The 17,915-nt window shown below is 44.5% G+C and overlaps 1 protein-coding gene across 2 annotated transcripts; it reads left to right on the top strand.

Moving 5' to 3' along the window:
* The first annotated feature begins 1,549 nt into the window (after window positions 1-1,549).
* TAP2 (transporter 2, ATP binding cassette subfamily B member) lies at window positions 1,550-11,967 on the top strand. Of its 2 annotated transcripts, XM_019028651.4 has the most exons (12): window positions 1,550-1,808; window positions 2,220-2,716; window positions 2,806-2,920; window positions 4,680-4,810; window positions 5,094-5,299; window positions 7,632-7,829; window positions 7,995-8,123; window positions 9,657-9,845; window positions 10,023-10,196; window positions 10,372-10,531; window positions 10,925-11,061; window positions 11,427-11,967. In XM_019028651.4, the coding sequence occupies exons 2-12, from the start codon at window positions 2,224-2,226 to the stop codon at window positions 11,604-11,606; spliced, it is 2,112 nt and encodes a 703-aa protein (XP_018884196.3). In that variant the 5' UTR covers window positions 1,550-1,808; window positions 2,220-2,223; the 3' UTR covers window positions 11,607-11,967.
* The last annotated feature ends 5,948 nt before the right edge of the window (window positions 11,968-17,915 follow it).

Here is a 17,915-nt window from a genome sequence, read left to right as displayed (position 1 = left end):
CCATTGTTAACGGTGTGAGGAATGGGGAGTAGGGCACCTAGGATAACTGTTTTTGACTTTATAGAGTAGGATGAAAAAGCTTCCACTTCACCTTAATACGGTAATCATATAAACACCATACCATTTATTCCAAATAACACTTTGGAGATACTGGATATTGAATATAAAGACAGACATTAAGGGTCTAATTTCATGATGTGTCATGCTGAATTGCAAGATGGCAGGACTATAATTTTAGAGGAAGAAGAGATCAGGAGGACTCCCCTAAGTGAGGAGTGTGGGGAAAATGTAAAAGACCCAGGTTAGAAGAAAGAGACACACATCATGAGATTTTCGGAATCATGCTGGAACTATGGACCATGTCACTTTCCAGAAAATAAAGGAAACAAATGCTTGAAAGTAGGAGCATGAGCTTGAGCATGGAGCTTTTTTCATTAGAGAGAGATTCTTAAAATGCCAGAATGAATAGAGTTGTAAAAACTTTAGCGAGCCCCTACTTAAAATCCCTCCTCCCCACCACCACTATTTTAAACTTTAAGTGACTCCTTGGTAGTCACACAGATAACATTTCAAAATGGCGATCTGGAATCCAAGCGACCCTTCCTTTGGGGAATTTGTTTGTTTGTTTGTTTTTAGTTTGGGAGGTGGTTTCAATCTGAAGAGTCCTTTCTGGAATAAACGAATCTTTCTGTTGCATAGGTAGGCTCTGGGTCAGGAAGGATATTTAAAAACCTAATTACTGTTCTAAACAGTGTTAAAATAGAACAAGAACCAAAGCCCAGTACCGGGCATTTTCCTCATAGGCTGAAGGTGCGCCCAACATAATTTGGAGTACAGACTCAGAGGCACCTGAACACGCGCCAGCTCAAGGTGCTCCGGCTGAGAAGGACGGATGAAGATGAACGCTCAGGGCCTACTAAATTCAAAGTCTGTACGTGAAAATCCCCTTTGGCCTGGTGAGATTGGTTGGAACCTTCTATTTAGGAGAGCCCGGCATATTTTTTGCTCGCCTAAAACTGGAGCTTGCATGGAAGAGGGCACTTTTTTTTTTATAGACGAAGTCTCGCTCTTGTCGCCCAGGCTGGAGTGCAATGACCCGATCTCGGCTCACTGAAACCTCTGCCTCCTGAGTTCAAGTGATTCTCCTGCCTCAGCCTCCCGAGTAGCTGGGATTACAGGCGTCCGCCACCACGCCCTGGCTAATTTTTGTATTTTTAGTAGAGACAGGGGTTCACCATGTTGGCCAGGCTGGTCTCGAACTCCTGACCTCAGGCGATCCGCCCGCCTCGGCCGGCCAAAGTGCTGTGATTACAGGCGTGAGCCACCGCGCCGGACCAGAAAGAGGGCACTTCTTAATAGTAGGCTCAGAGCTTGAAGTAGTAACTTTGAGAAAATTCAGTGATTCTCCAAATACAAAGCATTCTCCAATTACAAAGCAAGGACAACAGATAAAGTTGCCCTTGAGACAACTGTATTTTACTTAATGATAAAGAAACATTTTTGCAGTTTTATATCCCAGAGTAACCGCCACTAAAGGCGAGTGAGACTCATTGCAGGCCTGTGCCGTGCGAACCAGAGTTCGGGCTCCAGTTCCGCTGTCTGCGGGTCTCGCGCGCCCCCTCCCGGCGGCCCAGCCCAGAATGAAGGCCTTGGCTGGGGAAGCGAAAGCGAAAGCTGCCCGAGCCCTGACGCCCGCCCTGGCCGAGCGTAGCTGGCGGACCAGAGCCGGTAGCGAGGTTGGGAGAGACGGAGCGGACCTCAGCGCTGAAGCAGAAGCCCCCGGAGCTGCAGTCTCCCCGCCGCGGCTGGTGAGTTGGTGCGGAGGGGAACCTGGAGCACCAACAGGAACGCAGCCCAAGTGACTACCCGCTCCACGCTCCTGCTTCCCAGTCCCTCTGCACCCGGCGATAGGAGGGAGCGGAGCCCGGACCACTTAGCTCGCCGCGGCAGGCGGGGGTGGGGGTGGGGGTCCGGGGATTTTTTTTTTTTTTAAGCACGAGGCTCCTGATGGTCATGCTTCCAGCTCTCCAGAAGGCCGAAAGCTGTCTGTCGTAGGAGGGGTGTACGGATGAGCACCGGTTACTCAGGAGAGCTCTCAGGGTTGAATAGGATAAAATGAGAAGCCGATGGACGGGTTAGGCGGAGCCGGGCGGGTAGGAGGGCAGGGACAAGGATTGGGACTCCACCCCCATGATTTCTCATCTCGTATCCGTTGACAGAGCCATGCGGCTCCCTGACCTGAGACCCTGGACCTCCCTGCTGCTGGTGGACGCGGCTTTACTGTGGCTGCTTCAGGGCCCTCTGGGGACTTTGCTTCCTCAAGGGCTGCCAGGACTATGGCTGGAGGGGACCCTGCGGCTGGGAGGGCTGTGGGGGCTGCTAAAGCTAAGAGGGCTGCTGGGATTTGTGGGGACACTGCTGCTCCCGCTCTGTCTGGCCACCCCCCTGACTGTCTCCCTGAGAGCCCTGGTCGCGGGGGCCTCACGTGCTCCCCCAGCCAGAGTCGCTTCAGCCCCTTGGAGCTGGCTGCTGGTGGGGTACGGGGCTGCGGGGCTCAGCTGGTCACTGTGGGCTGTTCTGAGCCCTCCTGGAGCCCAGGAGAAGGAGCAGGACCAGGTGAACAACAAAGTCTTGATGTGGAGGCTGCTGAAGCTCTCCAGGCCGGACCTGCCTCTCCTCGTTGCCGCCTTCTTCTTCCTTGTCCTTGCTGTTTTGGGTGAGTCAGGAGAGGACGTTGTGAGTTGGAGGTGGTAAAAGGGCCTGGGCACCAGCACATTCTTGTGTTATTTTTCATGCCTCTTTCAGGTGAGACATTAATCCCTCGCTATTCTGGTCGTGTGATTGACATCCTGGGAGGTGATTTTGACCCCCATGCCTTTGCCAGTGCCATCTTCTTCATGTGCCTCTTCTCCTTTGGCAGGTAGGTGATGGGCAGCTGGGTCCATTTGCTAGCCCCAAATCTTTATAGGGGTCTTCACTTCCCTAACTCCATTTCTAGGCCCTTTCAGGCGCAAAACACAAAAATACTTAAACTAAAATATGGTGAATGTAGTCACCATTCTGTTTCATCTATCCATTCATTTCTTCCTTCGTTCATATTCATCCAATATCTTCAAAGTTTATCTGATCTTATTATAGGAACAAGTTATGAGTGAAGGTAGTACAAAAGGAATTTAGGTCTCAGATGGAATGTCTCTCAGTTGTCTCTCAACATTCCTAGGTCCATGAAATTCCATTTCTTTCTGCCTCCTACCTCCTACCCCTAAGTCTGTCTCCAAAGTATCTCTCCAGGGTCACTCTCTCAGGATGGGTATGCTTCTCCCTCTCACTCTTCTTTCCCAGCTCATCTTGCCAATCCCTGAAGATCTTACTCTGAGGCTTATCACCTTTCTTTCCAGAATCATTACTCTTTTCCCTTCACTTGCTTTCCTTTCTCTTTCTAGACATACTCAAACAAACAAACTGTTTGATAAGGCTGGGACTGGGATGAGGTGAGCGAGGCACCTGGGGTGCAAAGTTTAAGGAGGTGTGCACTCACCTTACCCAAATCCCAGCCGGCCTGATTGTCTCTATTTTTATGGTCATACTTAATTTAGAGTACCCTCGAAAACCAATTCATTGTGCCTTCATTCCATCCTGGCTGCTTTCTGCTGAAACTACAGTCGTGCACTGCATAATGATGTTTAGGTCAATGATGGGCCACATATAAGATGGTGGACCCACAAGATTATAATACCGTATTTTTACTGTACCTTTTCTATGTTTAGATACACAAATACTTACTTCTGTGTTACAGTCGCCCACAGTGTTAGGTGCAGTCATATGTTGTACAGATTTGTAGCCTAGGAGCAATAGGCTAAACTACATGGCTTAGGTGTGCAGTAGGCTATGACATCTAGGTTTGTGTAAGTACACTCTGTGATGTTCATACAACGATGAAACCATCTAACGACACATTTCTCAGAACACATCCCTGTCATTAAAGTACAAACCCTCATTATATCATGTCTGACTATTCCAAACGCCTCTTCAATATGGTAACTAAATTTGTATTAGAAACATATATTTTGTAAAATACATGCTTTTATGCTTTATATTTTTTCCTCTAAGTGTTACTGTAGCATGTCATTGGTCTAAGAGGGATTTTCCAACTCGAAGGATGAAAGATGGGAATCACATGACTCTGGGGCTCCAGAGAATTGTGGGGGCAGGGAATTTATTACTGCAGTTCCCATGATGAAGTATCTACGATGACAGAGAAGGGCTCTGGGTGTGGGGCAGGAAGGAGACCAAGGCGGAGGAGACGCACAGAGGGACAAGCCTGAGGGACGCCGGGACAGAAGCAAGCACTGGGATACTTGTTTTCACAATATCTTTTCCCTTCTATCGTAGTCTTCTATTGTGTCTAGTACAGAGTGCACTCCATAAATACTTGTAAATTTGTACATGTTATGATTTTGTTCTCACATCTAGCTCACCATGTCTCCTCTTCTTCCTCTGTGTATTCCTTACCTCTTCTCTCTCTGTGTGTCTGTCTCTCATTTCTTTCTCTTTTGCCCCTCCTGGCATGCTTTCCCCCGACTTTGCGCTTCTCTGCACTCCTGGCTTGCTCCTCTGTTTCACCCGCTGGCTTGCTCCTTCTCTGCATCTCCCTCCCCTCTTATTCTCCTACCCCGCAGCTCACTGTCTGCAGGCTGCCGAGGAGGCTGCTTCACCTACACCATGTCTAGAATCAACTTGCGGATCCGGGAGCAGCTTTTCTCCTCCCTGCTGCGCCAGGACCTCGGTTTCTTCCAGGAGACTAAGACAGGTGGGGCCTGGAGTCCAGGTCTGAGATTCCCATGGACATCCCTTGCCCCTCAGTGACCTTCCACCCACAGCCTCTCCTCCTGCCTTCACCCGTACGCCAGGGCCTGGGGATGCTTTTCTCTTGTTTGGGACAGGGTGGAGAAGCAGCCTCCACTGTCCCTCTGCAAGTGAAGGAGGATGTTCAGAGGAGGGGGCTGTGTCAGAGGGAACGGTCAGGAGGGAGTTTCTGGGGGCCCTGCAGTACACATGGTTTCCTCTTTCCTCACCTGCTCTGTCCTTCTTAGGGGAGCTGAACTCACGGCTGAGCTCGGATACCACCCTGATGAGTAACTGGCTTCCTTTAAATGCCAATGTGCTCTTGCGAAGCCTGGTGAAAGTGGTGGGGCTGTATGGCTTCATGCTCAGCATATCGCCTCGACTCACCCTCCTTTCTCTGCTGCACATGCCCTTCACAATAGCAGCGGAGAAGGTGTACAACACCCGCCATCAGGTGAGCGTGCATGTAAGGGAACCCCAAAGGGAGAATAAAACTGACAGGTGAGGAGGCTTCCACATTTGTGGCTAGAGGATCCCCTAGAGAGAGATGTTCTCTTCTCAGCCGTTAGGGGAGAAGGTATATTGTAGTATATACTATATTTTGTTTGTCCAGCCATCCAACAATGGATATTTGACTTCAGAATGTTCATGATTCTCCAGAACTGTAAACAAAAATGTAAAGTGTATGTGAAGGTGTGGGGGAGGGAATAGGAAGGGGAGATGATAGGCGATGATAACTTTTCATTAGCTTCTCAAAGGAGTCTGTACATCCCCCGCCCCCACTGCGAAGATTAAAAATGATTTCTTAGAGGCTTTTAGGCAGGGAGATTTTCCCTTTAAAATCAGCAGAAGAAGTCTGGATGCAGCATAGGGAAAGGAGGCGTCATCAGGAAGTCCTAAGTCTGAATGTCAGCTCCACCTTCTCTTTTTCTCTTATATTGTGGTAAAACATACATAACATAAAATTTACCATTTCAACCATTTGAAGTGTACAGTTCAGTGACATTTAGGAAACCCACATTGTTATTGGGCAACCATCATCACCATCCATCTCCAGAACTTTTTTCATCTTCCTAAAATGAAACTCTGTACCCACTAAATAGTAACTGCCTACTACCCCCAACCCCTGGCCCCTGGCAACCTCCATTGTACCTTCTGTCTCCATGAATTGTGATGACTCCAGGTGCGGTACATAAGTGGAACCATACAGTATTTGTCTTTTTGTGACGGGCTTCTTTTACTTAGCGTAATGTCTTCAGGCCTCATCCATATTGTAGCATGTGTTAGAATTTCCTCCCTTTTAAGGCTGCATAATATTCTGTTGTGTGCGTATATCACATTTTGATTATCCATTCATCTGTCAATGGACATTTGCGTTGTTTCCACCTTTTGGCTGTTGTGAATTATGCTGCTGTGGACATGAGTGTACACCTGTTTGAGACCCTGCTTTTGGTTCTTTTGGGTATATACTTAGAAGTGGAGCTGCTGGATCATATGGCAATTGTATTTAACAATTTTTTGAGGAACCATGTATTAGTCCATTTTTACGCTGCTGATAAAGACATACCCAAGATTGGGCAATTTACAAAAGAAAGAGATTTATTGGACTTACAGTTCCATGTGGCTGGGAAGACCTCACAATCATGGCGGAAGGTGAAAGACACATTTCACATGGCAGCAGACAAGAGAAAAGACAGCTTGTGCAGGGGAATTCCCCTTTTTAAAACCATTATATCTCGTGAGACTTATTCAATATCACAAGAACAGCATGGGAAAGACTTGCCCTCATGATTCAATTACCTCCTACCCAGTCCCTCCCACAACACATGGGAATTCAAGATCAGATATGGGTAGGGACACAGCCAGACCGTATCAAACCACCATACAGTTTTCCATAGCGGCAGCACCATTTTAAATTCCCACCAGCAGTGCATAAGGTTTCCAATTTTTCCACATCCTCATCAACACCACTTTCTGTTGTCTTTTTTTTTTAATAGCGATTCTAATGGTGATTAGGTGATTAGGATTATCTCATTGTGGTTTTGATTTGCATTTCCCTAATGATTAGTAAATATTGAGCATCTTTTCGTGTGATTTTGGCCACTTATGTTTCTTTCTTGAAAGAATGTCTGCAAGTTCTTTGCTCATTTTCTGATTTTTTTTTGAGTTGTGGGAGTTCACTATATGTTTTGCCTATTAATTTCCTGTCAGATATATGATTCACAAATATTTTCTTGTATTTCATGGTTGCTTTTTCACTCTGTTGCTAGAGTTCTTTGATGCACAAACGTTTTAAATTCTGATGAAGTCTGATTTATCTATTTTTCGTTGCCTGTGCGTTTGGTGTTATATCCAAGAAATCACTGCCAAATCTAGTGGCATGAGGCTTTTCTTCTACATTTTCCTAGGAGTTTTATAGTGTTAGCTCTTATGTTTAGGCCTCTGATCCATTTGGAATTACATCTCCACCTTTCTTAACTATCTGTGGCTCCTTGGGAAAACTACCCTTCCTTCCTGATTCAGACACTGGGGATGGGAAAATTACCTCAAATGAAGGTTAAAAAAATTGCATGTATCTCCTATACTACCTAACACTGAGAGCTCAATAATATTTTGTTCCCTTGCTCCTTCACTCTTATTCCTTCTGGAAAGAAGAGTAAGGAAGAGGGAAAGAAACAGTTTGGTATTTTTAGGTAGACTAGGGAGCATCTCACGGGCTGGAGTAAGATGTGGGGGCCTGCTGTCCTTGCACATCAGCCCTGGTGTTTGCTGGCCCTCTTTTCCAGGCAGTGCTTCGGGAGATCCAGGATGCAGTGGCCAGGGCGGGGCAGGTGGTGCGGGAAGCCGTTGGAGGGCTGCAGACCGTTCGCAGTTTTGGGGCCGAGGAGCATGAAGTCTGTCGCTATAAAGAGGCCCTTGAACAATGTCGGCAGCTGTATTGGCGGAGAGACCTGGAATGCGCCTTGTACGTGCTCGTAAGGAGGGTAAGATGCCAGAGTGGTTGTGAAAGGAGCCCAGGAAAGGGGGAGGGCAAGGGAAGAGGAAACTACAGCTGGTTCTAGAGGCCTTTGCAGCTCAATCTCATAGAGGCAGAGAGGGGGAAAGAATGGGAAGATTCCCAGCCTCATCTCTTTCTTCTCCTCTCCCAGGTGCTGCACTTGGGGGTGCAGATGCTGATGCTGAGCTGTGGGCTGCAGCAGATGCAGGATGGGGAGCTCACCCAGGGCAGCCTGCTTTCCTTTATGATCTACCAGGAAAGCGTGGGGAGCTATGTCCAGGTGAGCGAGAAGCCAAGCCTGCTCTCCTTTTTTCCCTCTCTTTTTCTTTGTGGACTTCTGGGCCTTGGGCTTTATTTGTTCCTTTTAACAATACAATACAAAATCAAAACCCACAAGTAATTTTGCTATGGAGAATTTTAAACATATGCCAAAAATGAGACAAAATAATATTACAAACTCACATGTATACATCCTGTGCTTTAACAATGATCAACTCATGCCCAATCTTGTTGGATCTGTATCCCCAACCACTTCCCCCCACCCATATTATTCTGAAGCAAATCCAAGATATTGTATAGTTTCATCTGTAAATATTTCAGTATGTTTCTTAAAAATACAAACATCTTTAAAAGTGTATAACAACAAAGCCACTATCACACCAAAAAATTAACAGTAATTCTTAAAATTTATCAAATAGTCAATTGTCAAATTTCCACTTGTGGTATCCATGTAGAATATGTGTATGAGTGTGTTTATTATACTTTGCTTAAATCAGGATCCAGAAATGGTCCACATATTGTGACTGGTTGATACATCTTTTAAGTCTGTCTGTCTATCTATCTATTTATCCATCCATCTATCCATCCATCCACCCATCAATGCATGTATCTGTCTAAAAGTTTCCCTTGCACAGTTTATTTGTTGAAGAAATAGGTTGTTTGTCCTGTGGAGTTTCTTAGGGTCTGGATTTTGTTGACTGAATCCCTGTGGTATTATATGCTCTTCTGCCTCCGTACTTCCTGTCTATTGATAGATAAACCTAGAAGCTTGTGAGATTGAGGGGGTTTTTTTTTTTGTCTTTTTCCAGCAACAGTACTTTTTAGGTGGTGATGCATTCTTCCTCCAAGAGGCACACAATGTCTGGTTCTCTATTTGTGGCAACATCAGCCACTGATGAGCAGTACCTACATCCATGACAGAATTAGGGCTGCAAAAGGGAGATACTCTATCATTCTTCATGTATTAGCTGAAGTAGTCTATGAAGGGAGACTTCCCCTCATCTACCATTTCATTACCTGGTGGTACAGTTTGATGAGGAAAGGCAGAGTGAGCATTTAGGTCTCTTCCTACATTTACCAGTTCTCAAAAACAGCTACTTCATCCAGGGCTTTATTTAAACATTTTCCTAGACACTTGATAAACATCTTTTTTGTGTAGAGAACTGCGCTAGGCACTCTGATGGCTACAAAGGTGAGTTGGGCACAGTGCCTGCATTTAAGGAGCTCCCCGTCTAATCAAGCAAGACAGAACTGGGCACAAGTAATAGGAAGGAGTAACTGAAAAGATCTGGGGCTAGAGGCAATGCTGTATGGTAGGAGAATGGACACTGTATATCCTTTACATTGCAAATTGGAACACTGGGGTATTGGTGCCACTTTTAAATTCCATCCAAATTGTACATCTAAAGGTGGAGAATCTCTTTTGAATACGGAGGAGGAGCAGTGCAGTTGAGTGGAGTGTGTGAGGAGTCGGGAGGGTGGTTTCTGGTAGAAGTGTGTTTAATTAGCCGGCTCTCCCATTCCTGTTTTGCAGACCCTGGTATACATATATGGGGATATGCTCAGCAACGTGGGAGCTGCGGAGAAGGTTTTCTCCTACATGGACCGACAGCCAAATCTGCCTTCACCTGGCACACTTGCCCCCACCACTCTGCAGGGGGTTGTGAAATTCCAAGACGTCTCCTTTGCATATCCCAATCGCCCTGACAGGCCTGTGCTCAAGGTGCCTGAAAGAGGGAGGAAACCTGGACCCTTGCTCTCTGCTGCTAATGCATAATTGGGCATCACAGCCTATAGTTCATTTGCCTCTGAGAACCTGGTCTTGCCTCTGCTAGGAAGAGAAATGGAGGGATTTTGAGGGAGAAGGGGCAGGCCCTTAACTCTTTTTCTGGTTTTCTAGGGGCTGACATTTACCCTACGTCGTGGTGAGGTGACGGCGCTGGTGGGACCCAATGGGTCTGGGAAGAGCACAGTGGCTGCCCTGCTGCAGAATCTGTACCAGCCCACAGGCGGACAGGTGCTGCTGGATGAAAAGCCCATCTCACAGTATGAACACTGCTACCTGCACAGCCAGGTGGGTGAGGAGGGAGAAGACGGGACAGGAGAGGGGAGCATGTACAGAGAGAGGATGGGAGATCCATGGGAAGGCGCACCAGGTGTTCATTCTGAGGGAGGTAGGTGGGGAGGACAAAAGGGCCCCTGCCTTGGGGGTTTACACATAGTCCTCTGCCCCTGTCCCCGCTGCACAGGTGGTTTCAGTTGGGCAGGAGCCTGTGCTGTTCTCCGGTTCTGTGAGGAACAACATTGCTTATGGGCTGCAGAGCTGCGAAGATGATAAGGTGATGGCGGCTGCCCAGGCTGCCCACGCAGATGACTTCATCCAGGAAATGGAGCATGGAATATACACAGGTATCTTCTACAAATTGTAAGCCTGCTCCTTCAGTAAAAAAGAGAAAATCAGACTTACTCTTAGTGGTGAAGGTTGTGTCCCTGTAACTTGATGTTTGCTGTTCCTCTGCCCTTTCCTCCATTCCTACGTCTCCTTCCCCACACACTGAATTCTTCAGCCTCCCTCTTGCTCAAGAATCTTTGTTTGCAGAGAGCAATGCAGCAGTGGTGCTCCCTCCATGGGCAGCCCCGTCAGGTCCCCACCCCATGGCCCTCCGCCCACTGGGCCCTCCCCGCACTGGGCCCTCCCACCTCCCGAGGTCCTACTGGAAGTACCTGCTGTGCACTTGTCCCTCCTTGTGTGTTGTCTGTGTCACTTGTATCTGAGGAAGGGAATTTCTCTGATTTCCTCAGATGTAGGGGAGAAGGGAAGCCAGCTGGCTGCGGGACAGAAACAACGTCTGGCCATTGCCCGGGCCCTTGTACGAGACCCGCGGGTCCTCATCCTGGATGAGGCTACTAGTGCCCTAGATGTGCAGTGCGAGCAGGCCGTGAGTACCGTGAGAGGGCAGGGGACAGTGGGGCCTGGGAGGGGCATGCTGGGAGGATCAGCCTGTGCAGAATTGGTCAGAGGGAGGACGAAGGACCTACTAGTGGAAACAGTCTGTGCCTTCTTGGGGTTGGGGAATGGAATCCGGTGGTGTGAGGGCAGCCCCAGTTCCCTCCTGGGCTTCCATTCCTCCAGCTGTGGCAGTACAGCTGGGAGAGAAGGGCAGTCCAGGCCTTTATCTACTGCCCTTTCCTACCTTCTTTTATTTCACACCTTCTTTACCCTAAATCATAAGAGATGGTGCCCAGGTGGATGTGGTGTCCATCTCATTCCTGTCTTTCTGAGGCACTGTGATCACCCCTTCAGCTGCAGGACTGGAATTCCCGTGGGGATCGCACAGTGCTGGTGATTGCTCACAGGCTGCAGACAGTTCAGCGCGCCCACCAGATCCTGGTGCTCCAGGAGGGCAAGCTGCAGAAGCTTGCCCAGCTCCAGGAGGGACAGGACCTCTATTCCCGCCTGGCGCAGCAGCGGCTGATGGACTGAGGCCCCAGGGATACTGGGCCCTCTTCTCAGGGGCGTCTCCAGGACCCAGAGCTGTTCCTGCTTTGAGTTTCCCTAGAGCTGTGCGGCCAGATAGCTGTTTCTGAGTTGCAGGCATGATGGAGATTTGGACACTGTGTGCTTTTGGTGGGGTGGAGAGGTGGGGTGGGGTGGGGTGTGGTGGGGTGGAGGCTGTCTGTGTCCAGGAAACTTAATTCCCTGGTGACTAGAGCTTTGCCTGGTGATGAGGAGTATTTTGTGGCATAATACATATATTTTAAAATATTTTCCTTCTTACATGAACTGTATACATTCATATAGAAAATTTAGACAATATAAAAAAGTACAAAGAAGAAAAGTAAAAGTACCCATTGTTTCACTTCCTGGAGATAACCATAGTTGCTATTTTGCTGCCTGTCCCATCAGTCGTTTATCTGTTGTTTGAGATAGAAATTAACCAAAAATGACATAAATATTCATGAGATTGACTTCCTATATCCTTCCTTGTTCCTACCAGTGTCTGCTATTTTGAAGAAGCTAGGGTCTGGAGGGACAGAGAACAGTTCCCTGATTAACAGTATTAATAACGACATTGGTAACAGCTACCATTTATAGAGTTTTAATGTGAGTAGGAGCTATGCTAAGTGTTTTTCATGTATTATCGTTTTTAATCATTATCCCCAACCCTATGAGGTTGGTTATTATCCCCATTTTACAGATGAGGAAACTGAAGCTCAAAGAGGCTCAATGACTTTCCCAAGGTGGTTGTAGTGGTGGAGTTGGAGTTTGAACACAGGCCTGACCCTAGAGTCCACACCCTGACCCAATCAATTATATTGCATCTTGGGTCCATAAACCCTAATCCATAATCCCATCAAGAAAAGCTCTGCTGCTTTTAGCTCTAAATAATTCTGAATCTATTCTCTTCTCTCCAGTCCCGTTGTTATAGTCTTCACTCATAGACTTAAGATGATCCCATCACCAGAGAGGTTTCTCTACCATTAGCTTCCCTCTTCCGGCCATTCTTCACAAAGTCATTTTTCTAAATTCTGTGTCACATACGATGATGGCATTTCTGGAAATTCCTTCAGGTGCTCTCAAGCCCTGCTGCAGAGATCCTTTTCAGAGCACACACTGTTCCAGCCCATCTGTCTCACCCTTTCCTGTTGTATCCAGCTCCACAACAAACTTCTGCCTTCCCCAACACCTTTGTGCCTTTGCATATGGTGTTTTCTTGCCCATTTTCTGCTCTACTCGCCCCTGATTTTCAAGTTCAAGACTTAACTCAGGGTTCAGGTCTTCCAGGAGGCCTTACTTATGTCGTCAGTCTGGGGAACTCTCCATGTGCTTCTATCACTGTGCGGTTACCTCTTTCACAGCCCTTTTAAAGTTCTATCTTCCCTTTCCCACCTTTTTTGACCTTCCGCTAGACCATGAGCACCTGGGCGGAAAGCCATATATCTTATTAAGCTTTATATCTGCTACCTGGCGGAGGGCCTAATTCATAGTGGAGAATAAATAAAAAGTCCATTGAATAAATGAATAAATATCTCCTCCATCGTGCTAATCTTAATCCTCCCTGCCCACTCCCACCACTGAAAATGCAACATTGTACACATCACTGGTTGTTGGGAGGGACTTACCTTGGAAAGTGCTATTCTAGGAAAGAGAAACCTTCATATTCCCGGAAACAGCAGGTACTTTCCAGTGCTGGCAGTGAATTCCCCAGAACTGCTGTTTTGGATGTTTTCTTGCCTGGCAGCTGTTGGGAGCAGGGTGCAGTGAGGATGGGGTGAGAGTGGGCAGTTTCTTGTGCAGATTTGCCTTTCTTTCATCCTGGGGCTGACTGGCAGCTCCACACCCATCCATCTCTCAAATTTCACAGAGGGTAAAATAGGCATTTGGAGAGAAAGAACTCTGGCCTGATTCCTTTCTCTCCCACAAATGTCCTTTATTCATAAAACAGGAATAATAATTCCTGTATCTCCCAACTACATGGAAGCTGAAGCCCTCACAGAAGAAGATGAATCTGAGAAATTCTTTGATTTCCTCAGTACAGTTACACCCATGCATCATAATACTTTAAGCCTGGAAGGCATCTTAAAAATAATGCAACAGTCAAATCTAATTTTATAGAGAAACTGACATGAAATCACGCAGCTAATCATGATAAAGCTGGGTGGAAAACTTATCTTGATGGGCAGCACAGGAAGATGCAGTAGACCTTAAGATGTCCTGAAAGTTTCTTATCTCAGGGGAAACTCCCAGGTAGGCTTTATGTCAGGGACACAGAAAAATGCTCCCTGAAAGTCAAAATATTCAGGCTAGACAGACAAATTCCTGTAAGTGTGGTTTGTCTGGGAACCACAGATGTCACTAATCCTGGTTTGCTCCAGAGTTCTTTTTGTTCACTCCTACCCCCCGTCACCATTTGATCGATCTCCTTACCCTGTAATTTCCCCTTCTTGTCGCTTACCTGCAGTATCTTTCCCACCCAGGCATGCCTTATTCTTTCTAAAGGAAAGTATGAATGGAGAGGGGAAAGCTTGGGAAACTGATAGATTTCCTTGGATGCCAAAACAACTCCATAGCCTGTCTGCCCGGCCCTATGTGGAAACAGCATTGAGTTTCAAGTCCTTTATGCCTCCACCCAGGGATAGCCACTTGGAATCCACATGGCAATTGTGAAACGAGCAGGGAATGTGTAATTGTCAGAATTTTGTGGGGAAAGGACTAGGGAATAAGGAAAACAAAGATCTTCCTTGTGTTTTAGAGCTGTCAGCTAGAGGAGCACCTGCTTGAGTCTGATGCCATCTAATGGTCCCAGAAGAAACTGGGTTTTGAACCTAGAGTTCCATGGACTCTTAGGAATTATACTACTACTACTAAGCATTCACTGGTGCTTACTATGTGCTATTGCTGTGCCAAGTATCTGAAACATGTCTTCTTACCTTATTTTTCAAGATAATTCTATGTGGCAGGTATTACTATCTCAATTCTAAGAGTGAGAAAATGGAGTTTTAGAAACATTTACTAACTTGCCTGGGTCACATAGCTAAGGAAGAGGTTGACTTGCCCAGCTTTGCATAAAACTCCTCAAAAGAGTTGCCCGTACTCCCTGATTCCACTTATCTTCCTACTATCCTCTTTTTAAAATATATTATTTATTTATTTAAATAAGCAATATATTAATGTGGTTTGAAATTCAAAAGACACAAAGAAATATACAGAGGAAAGCCTCACTCTCAATCCTTCTCAAGGTTTGCTAATTCCTCTTGCATAGGCAATCCGTGCTTCCAGCTTTGTGTTTATCTTTCCAGAGAAGTTTACTGTGTATTAAGCAAATATGTATATCTTTATTCTTGCTCAGTATTTTCGCAAACAGCAGCTCTCTAAGTTCACTGTTCTGAACTTTATTTTTTAAATTAAAAATATATGGCTATGTAGTATTCTATTTTATGGAAGTTCCATATTTCATTTATCCTGTTTCCTTCTACTGATGGCTAGTTAGGTTATTGGAAGTCTTTTGCTGTTGCTAGTTAGTCTTGTATAGACATTGTAATGCACATGTGCAAAAATACAAGTATGATACAATCTTAAAGGGGAGTTGCTGAGTCCAATATATACATTATAAATATTGATAGATATTGCAAAATTGCCTTCATAGAGGCTATATTAATTTATAGTTCCAGCAGCAGCATATGAGTTTATCTGTTTCTCCATATATATATATATATATATAACCAACAGACAGTGTTAATTTTTAAAATTTTGACAATCTTCTGGGTGAAAGTAGCATTGTATTGTAGTTATCATTTGCTTTTTAATATTATCATGTAAGTAACAGAGATACTAAACCCAGAAGGATAAGGGAGCAAAAATGAGAAAAACACACATACAAACAACAATAACAAATCTGTCTAAAATATTGGAAAATCAGAAGAGAAATGAAATATGACTGTAACGATAAAAATCAGTAATAAAAATGACTATTAAATTTAAAAATAAGGCAGAGCAACCACAAATGACATGAGAATGAGGCAGACAAAGTTAAAGCACCTAAAGTATTTGTCTTGTTTGAAAGGAGGGTAGAGATATTGATTACCTTCAGATGCTGCCACATTTGGTAAACATGTTAAAAATGTAAGACTGACTTTTAACTAATATAATTAGAATTTAAAATTCCTAAATCAGTAGGGGGAAATTAAATAATACTTTAAATAAAAATGTAATTGATTTAATATAAGTGATGCAAGGAAAACAAAAGAAGCAAAGTAAGACATAGCAAATACAGAGCACCATATATTGTAACAGAAACGAATGTAAATAGCACAGTGATTACAAGTATAAATAGCTTAAATATGGGAGTTAAAGGAAAGTTCTCAGATTAGATTAACAATATCGCAAACTCCAGTTATATGCCCTTCATAAGATCACAAGAAACCTAAAAACATGAAAATGTTAAATCAAAACCAGATATAAGATACACAAAGCAAACACTAACAGAAGACAGAAAGACAGCTTATGTAATTACAGAAATATCTAAACGTATAGTTTAAAACCAAAGGCATTAGTAAAAACAAAGACAGCCATTACATAGTGATAATGAAGTCACCAGAACATTATATTACAACTGAATCAGTTGGCACCTAGCAATAAAACTACAAAACATGTAAGAAATATAGGAGAATTATAAGAAGAAATTAATTGACAAATTGAAACATATTTCTCAATGATTATAGAATAAGTGGAAAAATGAATAAGGATATCAAATAAGCCTGTTGATGTTCTTGTCTGTAACATCTAGGAGTCAAAATATATTCTTTAAAACTAATAAATCAAGTGCTCGTATTTACACATTTAAGAGTACAAAGGTAGACACACACACACACACACACACAAAGAGGAAGGGAGAGGATATGAGCTAGTTTTGTGATTGTTCATTATTTAAAACTAATAGGAATTATCTAAAGAAAGAGGGAACTAAGTGTATTATATACAAATAAACTTATCAAAGCAACCTTGAAATATACACCTTCCTTAATATCTGAAAAGGTAAAATTTTAAAAATGCACAATAAAGACATAGTGAAAGATTTTTAAAAACAAATACTCATGTAAACATTATACTTAACAGAAGTTAATATCTCTGAATTAGACTGAATCTATTTGCTGTATGAGTAATTATAAATAGGCTTCTTAACTGAACTAAATAAATGAAAATATTTTTAAATTAGATTAAGATAAAAACTATTATTTGCAATATGCAAAAGACACCTAACATAAAGCCACTCAGAAAGATGTATTCATTATTTTCAACAAATAAGATGATGGGCAAAGGCATAACAAGAGAATGCAAACAAAAAGGAAGCAGAGGTCACATTCTTCTTACCAAACAAGATGAAATTCAGACACTCCTCACCAAAAAAAAAAAAAAAAAAAAATTGAGTGTGACAAGAAGGGCGCTTTATAATGTAAAGTATAAAATTCATATGAATATATGAGACATATATTTAAGTTCTAAATACCAAATAGGTAGCTCTTATAAAGCAGAAATTAAGGTAGATACAAGGAAAATATTCAGAAATGTACTACCAATAGAACACTTTAATTCCCTTTCCCGGGACTAGACCAGTTAAGTGGACAAAAAAATAGGCTGGGCCTGGTGGTTCATGCCTGTAATCTCAGCACTTTGGTAGGCCAAGGCGGGCGGATCACCTGAGGTCAGGAGTTCGAGGGCAGCCTGGCCAACATGGTGAAACCCTGTCTCTACCAAAAATACAAAAATTAGCTGGGTGTGGTGGTGGGCGCCTGTAATCCCAGCTACTCGGGAGGGCGAGGCAGGAGAATCGCTTGAATCTGGGAGGCAAAGGTTGTAGCGAGCCAAGATCGCACCACTGCACTCCAGCCTGGGCGGCAGAGTGAGACTCTGTCTCAAAAAAAAAAAAAAAAAAAAAAAAAGTATGAACACAGAAGATAGAAGATATTACTATCAATAAAAAAATAGATATGCTGCATCTATATTGAACTTTTAAAATTGAAAATAGAGGCCGGGTGCAGTGGCTCACTCCTATAATCCCAACACTTTGGGAGGCCTAAGCAGTCGGATTGCTTGAACTCAGGAGCTCAAGACCAGTGTGGGCAACAGCGAAAACCCGTCTCTACAAAAAATACAAAAATTAGCCAGGTGTGGTGGCTCGTGCCTGTGGTTTCAACTACTTGGCTGAGGTGGGAGGATCGCTTGGGCCCAGGAGTTCAAGGCTGCAGTGAGCTATGATTGTGCCACTGCACTCCAGCCTGGGCAACAGAGTGA

The sequence above is a fragment of the Gorilla gorilla genome, chromosome 5 (assembly GCF_029281585.2).
Source record: "Gorilla gorilla gorilla isolate KB3781 chromosome 5, NHGRI_mGorGor1-v2.1_pri, whole genome shotgun sequence".
In the NCBI taxonomy this organism is placed as follows: Eukaryota; Metazoa; Chordata; class Mammalia; order Primates; family Hominidae; genus Gorilla; species Gorilla gorilla.
Note: the sequence above shows the minus strand (reverse complement) of the source record. Positions and strands in the feature narration are given on the sequence as shown.